At 38.0% G+C, this 18,098-nt stretch overlaps 1 protein-coding gene across 11 annotated transcripts in view; it reads right to left on the bottom strand.

Moving 5' to 3' along the window:
• Positions 1-1,269: 1,269 nt before the first annotated feature.
• Positions 1,270-18,098, bottom strand: part of BPTF (bromodomain PHD finger transcription factor) — a 57,743-nt gene continuing 40,914 nt past the window's right edge. For 6 of the 11 annotated variants that reach the window (XM_075440640.1, XM_075440636.1, XM_075440637.1 and 3 more), the window contains 10 exons: positions 16,836-17,058; positions 15,716-16,602; positions 14,895-14,977; positions 12,801-13,026; positions 12,020-12,369; positions 8,428-8,601; positions 7,343-7,535; positions 6,258-6,342; positions 4,230-4,416; positions 1,270-2,173 (listed from right to left, as the gene is read on the bottom strand). In XM_075440640.1, the coding sequence (XP_075296755.1) occupies positions 2,137-2,173; positions 4,230-4,416; positions 6,258-6,342; positions 7,343-7,535; positions 8,428-8,601; positions 12,020-12,369; positions 12,801-13,026; positions 14,895-14,977; positions 15,716-16,602; positions 16,836-17,058 (2,445 nt within the window). In that variant the 3' untranslated portion in view covers positions 1,270-2,136. Of the gene's footprint in view, positions 2,945-4,225; positions 4,417-6,257; positions 6,343-7,342; positions 7,536-8,427; positions 8,602-12,019; positions 12,370-12,800; positions 13,027-14,894; positions 14,978-15,715; positions 16,603-16,835; positions 17,059-18,098 lie in introns of those variants that run through there. The other 5 variants (XM_075440643.1, XM_075440642.1, XM_075440638.1 and 2 more) reach the window with 4 other exon arrangements.

Raw genomic sequence — 18,098 nt, forward strand, 5'->3', positions numbered from 1 at the left:
GCACGATTATGTTGTTATGTATGGATTATTTCCTCATCAACCTGATTCACTGGCAATTACAGGTAATCTGGCAAAGCCAAGACCTATATAGGAAAACATTATCGAATGTTTCATTAGAAACACCACCAAATCCATGTCAAACACATTACTTTATTTTTGTCTAGGATGATGTGTCCTATTAGGTACAAAAAGTACTCTTCAGTTTGCCACAATTTGTTAAAAACATAGCAATCTATTGCCTACAGGTAGGAAAGTTTGAAGTGATGTTTTATGTATTTATATATGAATAAATAGTACAGAAATACCGTGAAGTTTTGATGAGATGCAGGATATGTTCAAATGCTGTTAAAATTTGAGATTTTTCCTTTTTGCATTAAAAACACAATATGCAGCATTTTTTTAAGTGTCAGAGGACAATGTAACCTAAATGCAACTACTTTTCTTTAACCTTTAAGAAGCATAAATGGAATATTGTTTTCACACTAAACAATTCTTTTTAAATTTCACAGATAGGTTAAATGACAACATTTCTATGTACAAAACCCCATGGGTTTTTATTAGATAAAATTATCGCAGAAGAACCTGTACACCTGAGCCTGTAAGTGTAAGAAAGTGTGGTCAGTAGCAAAAATAACAGAAGAGGTTCTTGCATAGCAAGGTGTGAGGTTAAACCCAAAAGGAGCTTATCCACAAATCGGCTAAATCCCAGATTGCTGTAGAACAGAAGTTAACTGTGAATCAGTGCAAAAGCTAGTCAAATGGTCGAAGAGCCGCATACAAACCATGGCTGATGAACTACAGACGGGTCAGATGAGCAAGTCATTTCCACACGCGTTGCGCAAGTGAGAGATCGGAAAGAAACAGCAACGTCATCTGCAATTTCCATCTTCTTGTGACTTCAGTTTATCCCTCACAGCAGCACTCCTTGTACAGGAAACGACGAAGCAGTCCAGAACGCCTCTCAAAGATGTAATTACACCTGGCACTTTACATTCCTAGAGTACCTGGCAATCCCTTAATTCAGGGGTGGGCAGTGACATTTCACAAAATACTTCCTACCATGTTATCTGTTACAGTAAGTTTGGCACCACTGTAGAAATATTATAAAGCAATAACAGCTGCTTAAGCACGCAACGCAGTAAATGCTACCTTGGGAGCAAAATAAAGTCAGATCTCCCTGGCCACTTCCCTCCCCTATGACTTGAAATATCCAAACAGATCCCCAAAGTGTTACAAGCATATTAGCGCACACTCAAAGACACCTACATCTGTGGGGAGAACAATTATCTCCGTTTATTTTGTTTCATATACATCCATATTTTGAATTTTAATACAAAAGAAAAAAATTAGAATCTGACAAATGTTTACAAACAAGATACCTTCAAATAGATTTTACTCATTTCAGTCTGGTGCAGAGTAAATGACAAATTGTACTGTTATATTCAAGGCAACAGAGTCTGTAGTCCATGACCACTTAGCCCAACTTTTATGCAAGCTTAATTGTTTTTATCTACCATGAATGATAAACTCATTGTTGATTCCCAGTTCTGTGTGTGTGCACATGTGTACATAGCAGCTCCTTTCATAGAAAGAAAAGACATCTAGAGGTCTTCTTGTACTTTTACCTACAGGAATCATGTTAAGATACAGAACGGATTACATGTAACCAGGGCTGGATTTTATAAGAAAAAATAATTAGCTGACAAATGAGGGCAGCAATAAAAAAGCGTCTTTTTTGCAACAATAAATAAATACAGTCAAAGTTTTCTGTGTGGACTTTAAACCAGCTTCTTCACTGAAGAACAGACGTGGCATTTCCATGGAGTTAAACGTGACCCCATTTACTGTATCTTTTTTTCTTGCTCTCTTTCTCCTTCAACAAAACAAAGTTTTCCTGCTTCTGCCACAATAGTACAACAATTTGATCTTGACAAGAAAGTGGTGCTGCTGATTTTTTTTATTTCTTTGTCCTTTGGACAAAATAAGCCAAGAATATAATTTGACTGTTGTGACCAATAGAAACGCAGTTTACATCAAGTCTCGTCAGGATAACCTGACTAAAAACATCTGGCTTCTTAATTAAAAATTTTCAGACAACCAGATTCTTGCTCGTGTGTTAGGTTAACACGCTGAACTCTAAGAAGCTGTAGACTGCAGTTTGTTGTTATGGGACCTGCAGAATACAGAAGAAAGTGAAGAATTAAGCACCCTTCGTTTTGGAGAACACAGTTGCTGCAAGGTGTTGCCAAGGGTAAATCACAATGAGGGAGTTACCACCATGTTGCTTCCATTTATTTTTTTCCCCTTCAGAAAAAAAGAATGCCTAAAATAATTCTCTCTGAATTTTAAGCACATTTTCTCTTACAGTATGCAAATATTTCAGTACAATGCAGTGTCTCACTAGAATATTCCAAAATGCCTGAAATCAGTTTTACTCTCATATTTACATAATAGTAGTCCATCAAAAGGAGAGCAAAAAGACATTTTTAATTGTGAATATTTATAATAAGGTATACTTCGCTTAAATTTATTCAAGTCGTCTTTGGATTAACTTAATTGAAAAAACTGAACAGGCATGTTAAAATCACATTTTTTGCTAATCAGAGTTCAGCAAAACTCCTCTTTGACATTCACAGTTTTATTAGTGACTGAAAATAAAACAGTAAAATACATGGTTTCCAAGATGAATTTTTCATGTTTCTCAATACAGTATTCATGGAATGAGATTTTTTTTTTTTTTTTTTTTTTTGGTTAATACAGTTATGTTTACCAGCATGACTGCTGGTAACAAAAACCAAAAAAACCAACAACATTTATTAGTTTTTAGACAAATGATCTGGATTTTTAGGGCAGTTTAATGTCATCAAATTGTACAATAAAAGAAAGTGACCCCAACATCCAGTTCTGATTCCAGTTAAAAAGTTCAGACTAAAGATATCACAATCTGCAAGAAAAGAAAGAACATGGATGGTATAAATGAAAAACAATAACAAATAAGATGCAGCAATGAAATCAGTGTGCAAGCAGTGAAAGCTGGGTCACCAGCTAAAGCAAGTAAGATGACAGAAACATGAATTGAAAACTACCTGATAAAAATCATTAATACAGTATTAAATGGGAAAGAAAAATGCAGGACTAACCCATTTGATCTCACCCCTTCTTACCGATCCTACTCTCGTTGCACACAGAAAATTAGACAGCTTCCACAACAATGGATATGAAGTGAAGCTTTCAATTTAGCTAGTTACCAATGGATAGAATCCTGCATTAATATCTCAGACCAGCAGTCTGTTACACTTTGACTGTTCCAGTCAGATGGACAAAGTTAACTACTACACATTTACAGTTTCTGAGTAACACTGCAAGGCATCCAACATTTGTAACTCGGTTACAGCTGGCTTATGTTGGAATACAGCCGTGATACAGGAGAAACCAGTACACTCCGCTAGTGCTCCGGGTAAGGTGGTTCTAGGAACAACTGTATGAAACACCACGTTACGATCTGACCAGTGCCATACAACTCCCACGGGCGAGTTACCAGACAGAATCAGCAAGCAACAGAAAAAACTGTAGTAGAGTTGCACGTTCTTTTTCAGGAATGTCTATGTTAGGGAAATATTCTGTATTGATCCTTCTACAGTAAAACACTATAAAAAAAGTTTACTTTTAAATAGTTAATTTTGCACTGTGTTTAGTTTTCCATAACTACTTTAAACATTACTTATTCTGTTTCAAATATAGTACGTTAAAAAAAGTTGAGAGAAGGTAGTAAAACTATTCTAATTTCTTTCATTAGATTATAAGCTTCATGGAAGGATTGTGTCTTCTTAGCATCTGAGAAGTATTTAGTGCACAGCAGAACATTACCAGAACTCAGAACAGTATTTGCTGTGTAATGATTCTCGAGAAGTTTTCGGCAGCAACGACTTACAGTGTCATTCAAATTTTCTACATTTATGATACTGCCCAAATTTGCATCTAACAACTCATTTTGGACAAACATTACCAAGTAACCTCTACAAAATCATATTTTAGCCTGAATTTTGACAGAAAACGACAGCTGACTATTATAGAACAGATTTTTTTCCCCCCCTTTAAAAGAAAAGCAGTTATCCAGGAAAGCGCACGGAGAGGCAAATCCCTGCATGAATGCAAGGTAAGCTTATAAAAGCATTAAGAAGATTTTAGGGGACAACAGAACATCTGTGATCAGGAACACTTTAGCTTACCTGCTTGCCTTAAATCCTTTTAGTTTCTGTACAAAGAATGATTCAAGAACTTCTGCACATTGGTAAAAAGGGGAGTCACTTGGATTGTAGTAACGACAGTTATCAAAAATTTTGGTCATATCTGCCACAAACTCTGTGACTTTTTTGTAGTAACGTTTCAGTATTCTTTCTTCCATGGTGGCAAGGTCTTTAAAGAAACCAAAGATTATTAAAATGAGACATTTTCATCCTCAGCAGAAGTTCACATTGTCAGATTGTGGGAAACAAAGCCTATCTAGGTTAGTTGCCTTTCCAGGAATGCTGTTTGTGAGGTGGTGACACTGGTAAGTCTCCTTCAGAATAAACACTTATGCATGAATACGTTGTGTGCGGCTAAATTAAAATGCAAGTATCAAAACGACCTTGGAAATCTGGGATCTTTGCAGGAAGCTACTTGCTTTTTCTGAAGAAATTAAGGGGGGGGGTGTGTGTCAGACAATCTGGATTCAGTTACTTGTACTTTATTTTCTTTACAGCCCTCGCTGAGACCAAGAGTCACATGTAACAGCTATCTAAACCTTCTGATTATTTATTTGAATTCATGACTTGCTTTGACTGAATTATCAATTTTCATGGGCATATGCACATTACCACAAGGCACAGATGAAAGATCACATAAAATGCTCACGCTCTCACTCTTACTGGCTAGACACATTAACGGGACAGGAATGGTAAAGTAAGCAGTAATCGTTCTATTTTAATGCAAATATAAATTAAAAAGAGGGAACAGAATAAGAACTGCCAATTATAAATATAGATGTCTAAACGTATAGCAGCACTTTTAGCTGGAAAAACAATGACCTGCCCTTAGAATGTGCCCTTAAAGTGCTTATTTTGAAATGCCAGTAATGCTAGAATGTATGAAAACAAATGTAGATGGCCCTGGATTACCTAGTGTATGTTACATATATTAACTTGTATACTTACAAGTGTATTTTCCTGCTAGTTAAGTCAGAAAGGGCTAAATGCACTTTTGTTTACTTCATTCAATCATCATATGCTTAATTATATTATTACTTGAGCTTTCCTTATAAACTTTAATCCATCAATTATGGAATATGAGTTGTTTAACATTTTCATAACGGTAAAATCCAAAACTTTGGAACAGAAAAGGACACAACTTCTAAGCAAAATATTATTTTTACTCAACATACTACAATTTTGCCAAGATACTAAATTTATCTTTTCTATTTCTGGAATCACTAAGGAGTAGGTGGGAAAGCTCAAATGATACACTAGCTCTCATTTCAACATATGAAAAGGTATTGGTTCAATAACTGGAAGGAAAGGAATAACATTTAGTAACACCATTTCTGGCAGGAGGCAGATTTCCCCAAGAGGTTTCACATTCAAGTGTTGATCTGGTTCTTTCCCAGCTAACTGGCAAGGTCTACTAAGATCAGAGGAACACACTGCAAAGCTGCAGCATCTCCTCTTCCACTTCCCCTCACCCCCCAACATTTGAATCAACTATTGTTCATACAGCTTTAAAGACAAATTACATAGAATATGAAACTTAGTATACTATTAAGTCAGATGAAGATAATTTTAAACTCCATCTTAGGCTGCATGTCACTCTTAATTGTATTGGCACCCCTTCCTCCTCAAACTCTAGCGCACATACCCCACGCTCCGTAGGAGGAACTGATGCACAGAGACAGAAAAAACCCAAGCAAAGCAAAACATAGCAAAATTGTCCTCTTGAAGTAATTTAAAAACAAGACCTCTATCCTACTGCTGCACTGAATTTCACATTTTATAGGCTAGACCAACAGTATTTAGGGTTAAGGAGTCAGCCTAGAAGTACCTGTATTAACCCTCATGAACTTCTAAAAATATCAATGAGAAACCACATTGTTTCCTCTGCCTAACTGCAAAACCTGTGTATGCTGCAAAATGTACTTTTAAGATCCCTGAAATAGTTAGCAGGTAATTAATTTGATATTCAAAAACCCAAATTCACTCACACTATTGCTCAGAAACACTCACCCATTGGTTCTTTAATAACACCATAATAATCCGGTGCATCATTGGGATCTACAGGTTCTAGGAACGGCCATGCCATCTTGTGAGCCTGTCGGGAAAACAAGATACAATTAAAAAAAAAATTAAGTTAAATTAGTACTATTTAGTAGCTTAATATTTTCATTACACTTTTCTCTGTTGGGGTCTAAAGTTGAATTTAAGGAAGAAGTGCAGCATTCTGTGAAAAGGTAACTAGTTCTCAGCTGATGACTGGTTAAAGTTTTAAAGCTTGATGACAATGACCGAGTAGTTGGTCTTCAAAACAGGAAACGATGTGAAATTCAGACACAACAGGATACTGCGCTAAACAGGCTGCAGAGAAAAGCATGTAATGAATTCACTGAGGGGGTTTGGCACTTCAGACCTAGAAATCAGCCTCTGTTTTCACTTTCAGGTACTCTGAAATTGATTTATTCTTACAGGATAATGCAAAATATTACTCTCTGAGGATTTCTGTTACCATACAATTATTTTACCAGAATTCTTCAAAATTTCTTGCACTTGTAGAAGAAAATGCAAATTTGAGAGTGACAGATAAACCAGAAGCATACTGTAACAGAGAGTGATGTAGTTCTTATGATCAGGATGCCATCATTTAAATACGGATAATGACTTTCTGCGAGAACACTACTGCCATCTAGTAATTCTGATATTAATGTACAGAAGCGCAGATCAGAAATCATAGAAAACTAATCTGAGAACAGAACATTGCACCTTCTACATCCTGCGCAGTCAGGCTACCACTCTGCCTTTTGGTATTTTAAGTAAGCCGGACTCCTTTAAAAGCCTTCCATTAAAGTAATTGTATAGTTTCACTAACTCAGAAGCAGTGGTATCCTAATTACTGTAAATATTCCTCAGCACAATAACGACGATCATGTTTACAGCTGACAAAGAGGTATTGCTCACCAAAAAAACCCCAGAGCTTGCCATTTCCTTTAAAATAGTTTTAAACAACTGGAGGAGAAATCAAAACCTACTCCAAGACTCACTAGGTATGTCCTATACAGTAAAAAAGCGCTCTGCTTTGCTGCAGTCCTTATTCTCACCTGTAAGGAACGTAGTACTCTTCTTAAACCTTCATAATCTTTATCAGTCAGTGGACTGAGTACAGTCATGGCATCTTCTGTGGACTGACATTGTGGACACACATATTCGTCAATGAGGTCTGCCTCACTTTGTAAAATGCCAACACAGCGCCCATGATACCAGTTCTGACATCGGTCGCAGCCAATGTAAAATCTGCAAGATCCAAAAAAATGTTAGTGACTTGATCTATTTAATTTAAAGGTTACATTTAAATACATAAACCTGCAATCCCCTGCACATAAGCAGATACTTGGCATGATTAAATACAACAGTGTAACGTGGTATTTCAGACTGACAAATTCTAATTACAGTATTCAAACTGCTTTTGTATTTACAAATAGGCTAAATTACAGACCATTTCAAAACTAGTTCTGAAATTTTATACTAGCCACTTTCAAGCAATCAAGATTTCAAAAATCATTCCTCTGCTTTAGAGTTGAAAGGAACAGTGTAATGCCAGAAGTCTCACCCAACCAGTATTCCAAACAATCGAAGATACATTTTGCACAAACTGGACTACAGCTAGGGCTCTTGTTTCACTCCATGTAAACATTTTTCTCATGGAAGCTTCAGTCTTGTAGTTGAATACAGAAGGGGTATTCTATGACACAAAACCTTAGAGTAAAAGATCCCAAACGTATACCCCCATACTAGATTAGGCTTTCTATCCAGATCAGACTAAAGCACAAAAAAAATCCACCACATACTGCATTTGTCTTTTAATCTTTCTAACCGTCCTTTGTTTAAAAAAGAAAAAAAAAACCAATCCCAATTTAAAGTACACGATTTAAAAAAAACAAAAAACACCACAACAAAAAACCCCAAACCCCAACACGTTTTGACCACCCTGAGAACTTCACTTTTCCTAAACATTTACTGCATAGACACATTTCAGAGAGGAAGACAGTTACTGAAAAACAATTTGTATTACGAATGAATACAACATATGCAGAATAACTTCTTTTTTCTTTGCAAGGAACAGGTAACCACAGTCAGAGCAGTTTGCTACCTAAACATTAAATAAGAGGTTCTTAGCCGAACTCACTGCGACTCATCATAAGGTGTTCTGCAGATACAGTACAATTCCTCACTGCTGCCCTCTTGTGCCCGTTTACAATCATTACAGATGTACACATCCATTTTCTTAGCCTCCTTTTCTGTGATGCCAACACATTCTCCATGATACCAGTTAGTACAAAGATCACAGCCAATATAGAACCTAAAAGTATTCACAATGAAAATGACAATGTAATTGTCATTTCAAATGGCATGGCACTTTTCCCTGAATTTCTCTCTGATGCACTTTCTTGCTGGCCTACTTTCTTCAATTTTCTGTTTCAGTTTTCCTGCTTCCTAGCGTTCTGTCCTAACATCTCCTCCTGTGGCTATACTGTCAATAATGTCACTTGGGTCAATTTTAAATTGACGGCTCATTAAAATGCACATCAATACATAACCAGACCTTGACAAAACTGGGCTAAATCTGCAATGTGTGTGTGAAAAACTGTAAAAGGCACAAAAAGACAAGGCCAAAGAAAAAGATTTACATTTTCAAAACCGTAGCTCAAAAGCCACTGAAACATTGCCTTAAGATTTGAAAATGTAGGTCTCAGTTAATTTAAAAAACAAAAGCAAAGCGCAAACACCAACTAGGAGTTACAAGTATACTACAAAGAACATGCATACCAGCCATGTGTAGAATACATTTTGGTATAACATGATACGAAAGAAAATTGGGTCAGGACATGGTTGTCATAATTTTAAACTTGGGGGAGGGGGCGCGCACTGAAAAACAGATATTGAACTACTCAAAATTGCAACAAATTGGAATGTGGGCCATTCTTCAGAGAATAATGTCTACTCTCAGACACAGCTATGTGACGGAATCAGATATGGTATGACACGAAGTGAAGGGAACCAGGTACAGAGTCATGTGAATGGGACCTTGCACAGAATGATGTGACAAAACTGTAAAATATTATGCAAGGATGTTTGACGTTTTGTGTATGGACATCTCAAAACATACCTATGACTAGTGACAGTCAGATGGGCGAAGGTACACATCCATTCTCTCTGCCTCGGCAAAAGCAAGCTGACTCAGAACCTCAATCTTCCTAGACTGCGGAGACTGTCAACTGCCAGCCCTGTGCTGCCGTACGAATCACTGCCATCCCGGTTTGCCAGGCTGCAAAAGCAGCACCCACCACACACTAGCACAAGACAGCAGCTAGCACATGCTCCACAAAACAAGCATCTTTAATTTCTTGGGCCTCTGCATATGTCCTGGATACTTAGATCCTGCCTTTTCTCTTAACAGTCAGACAAATCCTAAAAAATAAAATCAAATAAATAATAAAAAAAAAATTCACACAACCCAACCTTCCTTAATGAAGGGACAAATATAGCTCCTTCTGACAACTACCAGCAACGATTCAGCCTGCGGCCTCTTCCCAATAGGGACTGTGTCCGTTTGCTCCTGGTGATCTGGAAGCATATTTACGTCTAGGTGTAGGTCTAAACCTTGCCACTAGAACGTGGAACAAGTGTCACATTATGCTTTAACAAGTTGGAATCTAAGTAGGAATCTTTGAAGGATACCCTTACTCACCATCCTTGAAAACAATATGAGGAAATCCCTACAACCCTGCAGTATCACAAATGAACTAAATGTAAGAGATTTGCAATAAAATACACAACACAGAATTATTTTTGAGGATTTGCCACATCCTAAAAAATGCATAGGGTATTCATAATATACCACAAATTAGTTTTTCAAGCAGCACATCTACCTTTTCTGAGGTAGAAAAGAGACAGCAGCACAAAGAGGACTATCTGAAGCCTATATATATAAAAATAAAAAAAGAAAATTAACTAGAAAACTGTTTTAAAACTTGACTAATTCCTTTCCAAATAGTGAAAGGATAACGTAGTTCAACAGTATAGTCATCATTTGTAAGAACATAACATTTAGAATTCACAAAAAGCAAAGCAGCAGAACTGAATCATATTGCTAAGTACACTACTAGGCTATGAACATTTCATTTTCTCAGTTTTATTCTGTGCATTGAAGCACAGTTTTCAGTTCAGGCTACCATAATTCAGTCTACGACCGCATTTTTCATCAGCTAAGTGAAATGCCCCCTGGAGTCAACAGAAAGAGTTAGTCTGCCAATCAAATCCTTTTGCTCACAGGATTTGTTCATCTCATCTTTTCGTGACAGTTCTACCACTTACGAACAACAAGAAGCAGTAATACACAGACCTTTGTTCGGTATCACAACAAAATGCACAGAGGGCATCCTCCTACGTTAACCGGATGACAGAAAGCTTAACACAACCTCCTTCCTTGAAGTGAGACTGGTGACATTCTATGATATCAGTCTATCACACTGGTGACAATCATTCTATGATTCCATTCTACGACATTCCTCAGAAGTAATAGTGAATTAACAACCAGGCCAAGTCCACTATTTAGACAGTAACGGCAGCACAGAGAAGAGTCCAATTTCCCACACTGACGTAATGGTCAGAGCCACTGAACAACCGAGGTGAAAAAACCCCAAAGACCTCAACTTAATTTAAAAAAAAAGTAATTAAAACCCAAAAAAGGCTAGAAGGAACCTCAAGAGGTCCTCTAGTCCTGGCCCTAAAACTGGAATGAAGAACCATTACTGGAGTGAAAGCGCTACTCCACCTCCACGATTTCTTTCTGTTATCAGCATTTAAACCACCACCAAATGGCACCAATTAATACTTTTTGGTATCATCACCTGTTGAGCAGATACATACTCACTTGGAATTGGTCTGCAGTCAAATTTGTTTTACATACATCTCTACACAGCTATCAGCTGTTAGCCATTACTAACTGCGGATGTTAGTCACTTCGAGCTTAAGCAGGAATACGTAACACTATTCCCCTGCAATCCACTGACTCTTCCACTCCACCACTTACTAGATTTCTTCACAAGCTTTGTATGTAGTATAAATATTCTTCCTTATTCACAGTCAGAATGAAACTACAGAGAACTGCAGTTTTCACTTTGTCTAATGCTTACTCACTCGTTTTTTTATCAACCCTAGGACATAAATCATAATAAATCATAACACATGGAAACCATTTCCACCTGAAACACTGTCCAAAGTGAACTGCAGTCCAGTAACTTGGAACCCCCTTACTGGCTGTTGACTTACAAAAAAAAAAAAAAAAAAAAAAAAAAGTCATTTATTGGAAGACAGTACCAAAGCTATTTCCAAGGAACACCAGCTACTTCTTCACAAGAAATTGCTCAAACCAAATTGTCACTTGCTTCTGAGGCAGAGGCAAAATAGCAAAAGAAAGAATAACAGAGCGGAGGAAAAAAGAAAAAAGAGTATGTGCATGTGAGACAGAAAGGTCATACAATGGAAACATGCAAACAAGTAAAAATATAAATCACATACAATAACAGTATAAATCAAGTAGGTTAATAGTTTTGTAACTGCTAGTGGAAAACAAAGACTTTATTCTTTATGCCTTAGTGATCCCTGAATAACACCCGATATCTATCTCCAATTCTAGAACTACCTTGCACTAACAGCTAGATACTAAACCTAACGCTAAGAACACACAGTAAAAGGCTAGGGCATTCACTACTCACTTCGACTCATCATAAGGCGTTTTACAGATGCAGTAAAGCTTTGTGTCCTTCTTTGTTTCCTTTGAGGTAGTAGAAATCATTTTCTTTTTCTTGGACTTGGAAGCTGACGAATCTTTCTCCTCATCTCGCTTTCTCTTCTGGGAGGATACTGGCATTGGGACTGTGGTGGAGGAGGAGGAGGTGACGCTGGCTGTGTGTTGCTGCGGTGGTGGTGCTGGTGGCAGTGGTGGTGGCGGTGGTGGTGCTGCTGCGGCTGCAGCTGCGGCTGCTGCAGCTGCGGCTGCTGCAGCAGCTGCCTGGGCTTTTTCCTTTTCTCTCTTAATTTTACTCAAGTCTTTCTTTAGCTCCTCCTGAAATACATTAAAAGAATAAATAGAGGGAGGCACTTCATATGATTATTCCAGGACAAGATTAAAATCTACACATAAATCTTCATGCTTAACCAAAACAAAATAATTAAAGCCATTTAAATATGCAATTTTTAAAATGTGCTTAACCTACAATTCACATAACATTAATGGATGACACTCTTGCCCTACTATGACCCATTGACTACAATTTATTGGAAGATGTTTCAGGAAACAAAGGTAATTTCAGTCCAGATGAAAACCAAGAAGCATAAATGGGACATATACTAGCTCCGCAGAGATCCCTGCATCCACAATGTCTTCCTGTATGTTTCCTTAAAATTTCACTGAGCAAACAGGTAAATTAAACATTAACACAGAAATGTTCTCCCCAGCTTAAAATCAAATTAGTCTTTGACAATAACTGTCCTTACCTGGACTTCAATTTGTAGATCTTTGTCCAGAAGTGCTCTTTTTTTCAGTATTTCAGCTTTCAGCTGTTCTTTATGCTTGAAAAGCAGAGCAGAGAGCTTAGTAGCATTCTGTTTGCTGCGCTTCTGTTCTACACTCTCTTCTCGCTTTCGTTTCTTAGCTGCCTGTTTTTCTTCTTTGTCTATCTTATCCAGAATATATTTCATCACCTGGTTGCACACAATCATTCTGTGGAAGAAATAAAGAAAAAGTACATTATGCTGAGCTGCCTATTTATCCCCATTTGAGAATTAAGAATCATTTAATTCTCCAGTTTCTGCACGCTAAATTATCACATTAAGACATAAAAGGTAAATTTACTAACAACTCTTGCTCCCACTCATACTTATTTACTAGAACAGCACTGGGAGAGATCAAGTCCCTAGTTAGGCTCAAGAGGGGCAGTCCCAATTTCATTTAACTGATCTGAGTACTAATCATTCCTCCCCTTCCTCTACAGAGCTCCCAACAAAGCTTAGGCTTCAGTACGATGAGAGATATTTTCACTCAATTCAGTTTCCACAAACATGTTTGAAAGAACTGGATCTTGTTTATTCTGATGTAGGACGAAAGCAAGTTGGAAGCTTGTAACTTCTTCTAAAACATACATTTCCACCCTCCAGCGACCATCAAATATTACTAAGTTTTTGTGTTCTGGCATAAGGACTGACAAATATTTTCCAGTGTATAGGATTCACTATAAAACAGTTCCCAATTTCTTCACTAATGACAACTTAGGATTAATTTTTCATCTGCTTGTTGTACACTCAACTATAAATCTATTCTCCTGTTCATTTGATCTGCAATTTTCCTTTATTTTGCTTTATATTTCAAATAGAAAATGAATGTATTTTGGTTCTTCTGAACGTACATTACCCTTCCCACTCTATTTCAAACCCACTGGAAAACTAAATGCTTCTCGTTGCCAGAGTGACCATGAAAAATAACTCCCATTGACACATGAGCTGAAAGCAAACAACAAAATAGCAATGGCCAGGACAAAGAGCTGCTGCTAACTCTGCAGTCTTAGGCTCAGACATACTGTCTTTTGAGCCACGTGTGTATCTTGATGACATACATAATACGCTAGCTGTTTCGTAGGGCCATACCATTTTTTCTACTTTGCTCTTCTTACCTGCACTGTACCTACTTGGTTTAGTCTGTTTTTTCACCAGGTGAGATACCCAAACTACACTTTTGGAGAAGAAAAACCATCAGTAAGAATGAAAGACAGCTTTATCATGAACCAAGCTAGTTAGAACTTTTTTTTTTTTTAACTGGACTTCTGTCAGTCTAAATACCAGTTTGCTGCCTGACACCATTAAATGAAGAGTACACGACAATACATCTTACTCTTTATGCAATTGTGAACACTGAGTAGCACCTAGTGGTACTGTTGTAATCAACTAAGCTTGTACTCTGATTTGATGATCAAAATTTTATAAAAACCACAATTCTTTTTCTTACTATTTGACACACACTTGCGATTATCCAACTGAAGCAACTGTATGAGTGAAAAGGAGTCAAAATAACGCAAGACAAATGACAAACACTCCAAATTTGTTTAGCAGCTTCAAGCATAAAATCTCCTAGTCTGTCGAATAGCACTATCTCTTCCAACTCTTCAGTTCCTTCTGTAGAATGGGATGTACAGTGGGCAAGAATGGAAATACACTACCACGATAAAGGACAAACAAAAACCAGACTTTTCTGCAACAGAACCATTAATTCTCCATTCTGTGCTCCTTTAAGGATGGTTTTTACCTTGAATTTAAAAGCTGTGGCCAGGGCCAAACACATGCAATTCACTTTAAAAACATGACATTTAACTTTAAAAACATATAATCAAAATAAAATTGAGAATATAAAGGATTCAACTACTTAAAGGTAAGAGTATCATTATGAAAGTTACTTTTGAGTGTTACTTCAACCACTTTTAAAATAGCAAAATTTCTTTAAGCAGGTTTTTACAAAACAGTGTTTTATTATACCACCGTTAAAAGCTGTTATAAATGTAAAACTTGCACATCTAAAGATGCACTGTGATGCATATTCACCTCTGATTTTCTTCCCTCTCAGCCGGAGTCAGTGTCTTCTTCTGTTTCAAGTGTTCTATGACAGCATTCTGTTTCATAACGACCTGTGGGATGATACAGAATCCAAAATAAAATATGAAAACCTCAGCCAGTATTTCATAATATTACTTGGACAACCAGGACAAGTTAAAGTGTTATTTATTTCAGTTAGTGACAAAATAAAACCGATTTTATTGGGGGCAGTGCTTGTTTAAAGTAATTATTTGAAAACTGAAAATGAAATTTAAAATTAACGCCACCTTCACCCCCCAGAGTAGGATATTTTGCTCATGTCGAGTTTAAACCTAGGGACTAAATGTAAATTGATAGTATTTCTTCAGTGACCGGTTGCTTTATTTTAAAAAATGGTAAGAGTCTATCATATTTATATATATATATGTATTTTTTTTAAGCCTCGCAGCCATCCAACAGCATTACATTTCAGATACCTCTTTGAAACCTCAGTTTCCTACAGCAGGCAATGAAAGTACTGTACATGTGCTCTGAACATCTGCTTTCCTATCTATAACCTATCTTTCCTGAACTGAGAATAAAGATATATTGTCCCAGCAGCTAGTGGTAAGTTAAATCAAGGTGCCCAAAGACTGCAAACACAGTACAATTGACTTGATGTGCTGAATTCACTTAGAATATTTAATTAATTTCCAAAAGCAGTCGTGCACTAACTTTGAAAGAACCAAATTAACTGCCTATCAAATGTATTAACATTGTTAACAAGAACAGGCATTTAAAATGAGATTTGTTTCATTAATGAAGTTTTCATTTCCTTCTGTTAACTTTACCTGTTTCTGGATAATGTCACTTTGATTAGAAGCCTGAAGGGTGTGCTCACGTTTAATTTCTATCTGTTGCTGCTTTTTCTTCTGTTGCTGCTCCCTGAGCTGCTGAACTCTCTGCAGCTGCTCCTGAACACTAGCTGCTTGAACTGTTACCACATTCTGAATCTGGTGAGCCTGCACTGGGCTAGTTTGTTGGATCTGAATAGGTAACTGAAGCTTGATCTGCTGGGGCACACTGCCTTGTTGGGCTTGTATCTGAGCCACAACATGTGACTGAAGCTGAGAGAGAACTTGGACTTGTTGCTGAAGCTGAGGCACTGTAATAACTTTTGTTGGAGGCTGCTGAAGTTGCAGCTGAGGACGAGTTGGGGATTGCACAGGAACCTGATTTAAACTTTGAGTAGTTGGAAGGGTGCAGACCGAAGTCTGAACCTGAGGTTGTGATGGCTGCAGCTGAGCTTGAATTTGTATGGGAGCATGGGGCTGCATCTGAATCTGTTGTTGGGTTGTAGTCTGCACCTGAGCTGGTTGCTGAGGCTGGACTTGGGACTGGCCTTGTGGAAGGACTGCAGTCTGCGGTTGACTCTGGACTTGCACTGGAGATTGCCCTTGAGCCTGGGTCTGTGCTGGAGACTGAACTGGAGATTTAGACGACTGTGCTTCAGGTGTGACTGGAGAGTCAACAGATGCCGGAGTCTGAGCTTCAGGCTGGGTCTGAGCTTCAGGCTGAAGCGCTGGTTGAGGCGCCTGTGGCTGGGCCAGCGGCACAGGCTGAGCGCTCTGATTCTGCCCTTGAGGCTGGGCTTGCTGCTGGCTCTGAGGCTGTGGCTGAACTGGTGGCAGTGCCGATGTGGGCTGTGCCTGTAGAGCTTGCTTCTGTTCCCCTGTAGCTGTGAAGGACAAAAAGAAGTATTCAATTCATTTCAAAAGACGCATCTATGAGTCTTACTAATTTGAACTTTTCAGGACTACCGTAAAGCTCTACTCACATATTCAAGAGATTTCTAAGCTTGTAAAATACTTTCAACAAATTTACTGTAATAACAGACCACCTCCAACTGCACAAAAACTCCCATGCAACTGGAATTGAAGCTTTTTTTCTGCTGAACAGAACAATGCTTACCTGAGGTTGATGTAGAAACTGTTGTTGTAGTTGTGCTAGCTGTAGTAGCAGCTGCTGGTAGCGGGGTGAAAAGAAATCTCTGAATTGTACCATTTGGCATTGCTGCTTGCATAAGTTGTTGTCCTGGACCAGGTATTACGGTCACACCCTGAGGGATTAATTGTAATTGACCAGTAGTTTGACCTTGTCCCTGAATTACCACAGTCAATCCTTGACTGCCACCCTAAAACCAAAAAGTGAATATTGATTTATTAGTGATATATTTCTTAGATAGACTTTGCTGAAAATCAGAATAATTCGGGTTTTGGATTTCAGAATTCAATACTTTTACCACATACCATATTCCTAAAATCCAAAACTAGCATCTGAGATCACAAAACACTAAAATACTCTTTCAACAAATCTATCGTCAACCGATTACTGGGTTGGAGTAAGCTACACATATTTTCATCCAAATATTGACAGGAACTCTAGCCAGAAAGCAGATCTGAGCAGAAGCCCTAAGAACTTTTTCCTCCTCCAGTTCCAGACACTGTAATTTTTCCTCTGAGACTGGATAACATGAATGAAAACTAAATCTTCACACAAAATCAAAAGACAAGGAACGAATGAACATCAGGTTCTGAAGGTCTACAAAATAGGTCTTACAAAATAATTACATCCCTTACTCCTACTAATGCAAAGACTTTTTTCCACACTGCTAATTTTCCACCGTCCTATGAGGAAAGGCTGAGGGAGCTGGGCTTGTTCAGCCTGAAGAAGAGAAGGCTGAGAGGGGACCTTATAAATGCTTATAGATATCTCAAAGGTGGGTGTCAGGAGGTTGGGCCCAAACTCTTTTCAGTAGTGCCCAGAGACAGGACAAGGGGCAATAGGCACAAACTGAAGCACAGGAAGTTCCAGCTGAACATGAGGAAGAATTTCTTCCCTCTGAGGGTGACAGAGCACTGGAACAGGCTGCTCAGGGAGGCTGTGGAGTCTCCTTCTCTGGAGATATTCCAGACTCACCTGGACAAGGTCCTGTGCAGCCTGCTCTGGGTGACCCTGCTTTGGCAGGGGGGTTGGACTGGATGACCCACAGAGGTCCCTCCCAACCCCGAACATTCTGTGGTTCTGTAAACTTTGCTGATGCTAGTTACATTACTAGGGAATACAACAGGAAGAGATATTTAAAACTTTACATATAATATTTAAGTTTCTTTCAGTCTGTAATTATGCTATGGGTCCTCCTAAATGAAGGCTGAAACATAAATTTATGAGCAG

This window comes from Opisthocomus hoazin, chromosome 21 (genome assembly GCF_030867145.1).
Source record: "Opisthocomus hoazin isolate bOpiHoa1 chromosome 21, bOpiHoa1.hap1, whole genome shotgun sequence".
In the NCBI taxonomy this organism is placed as follows: Eukaryota; Metazoa; Chordata; class Aves; order Opisthocomiformes; family Opisthocomidae; genus Opisthocomus; species Opisthocomus hoazin.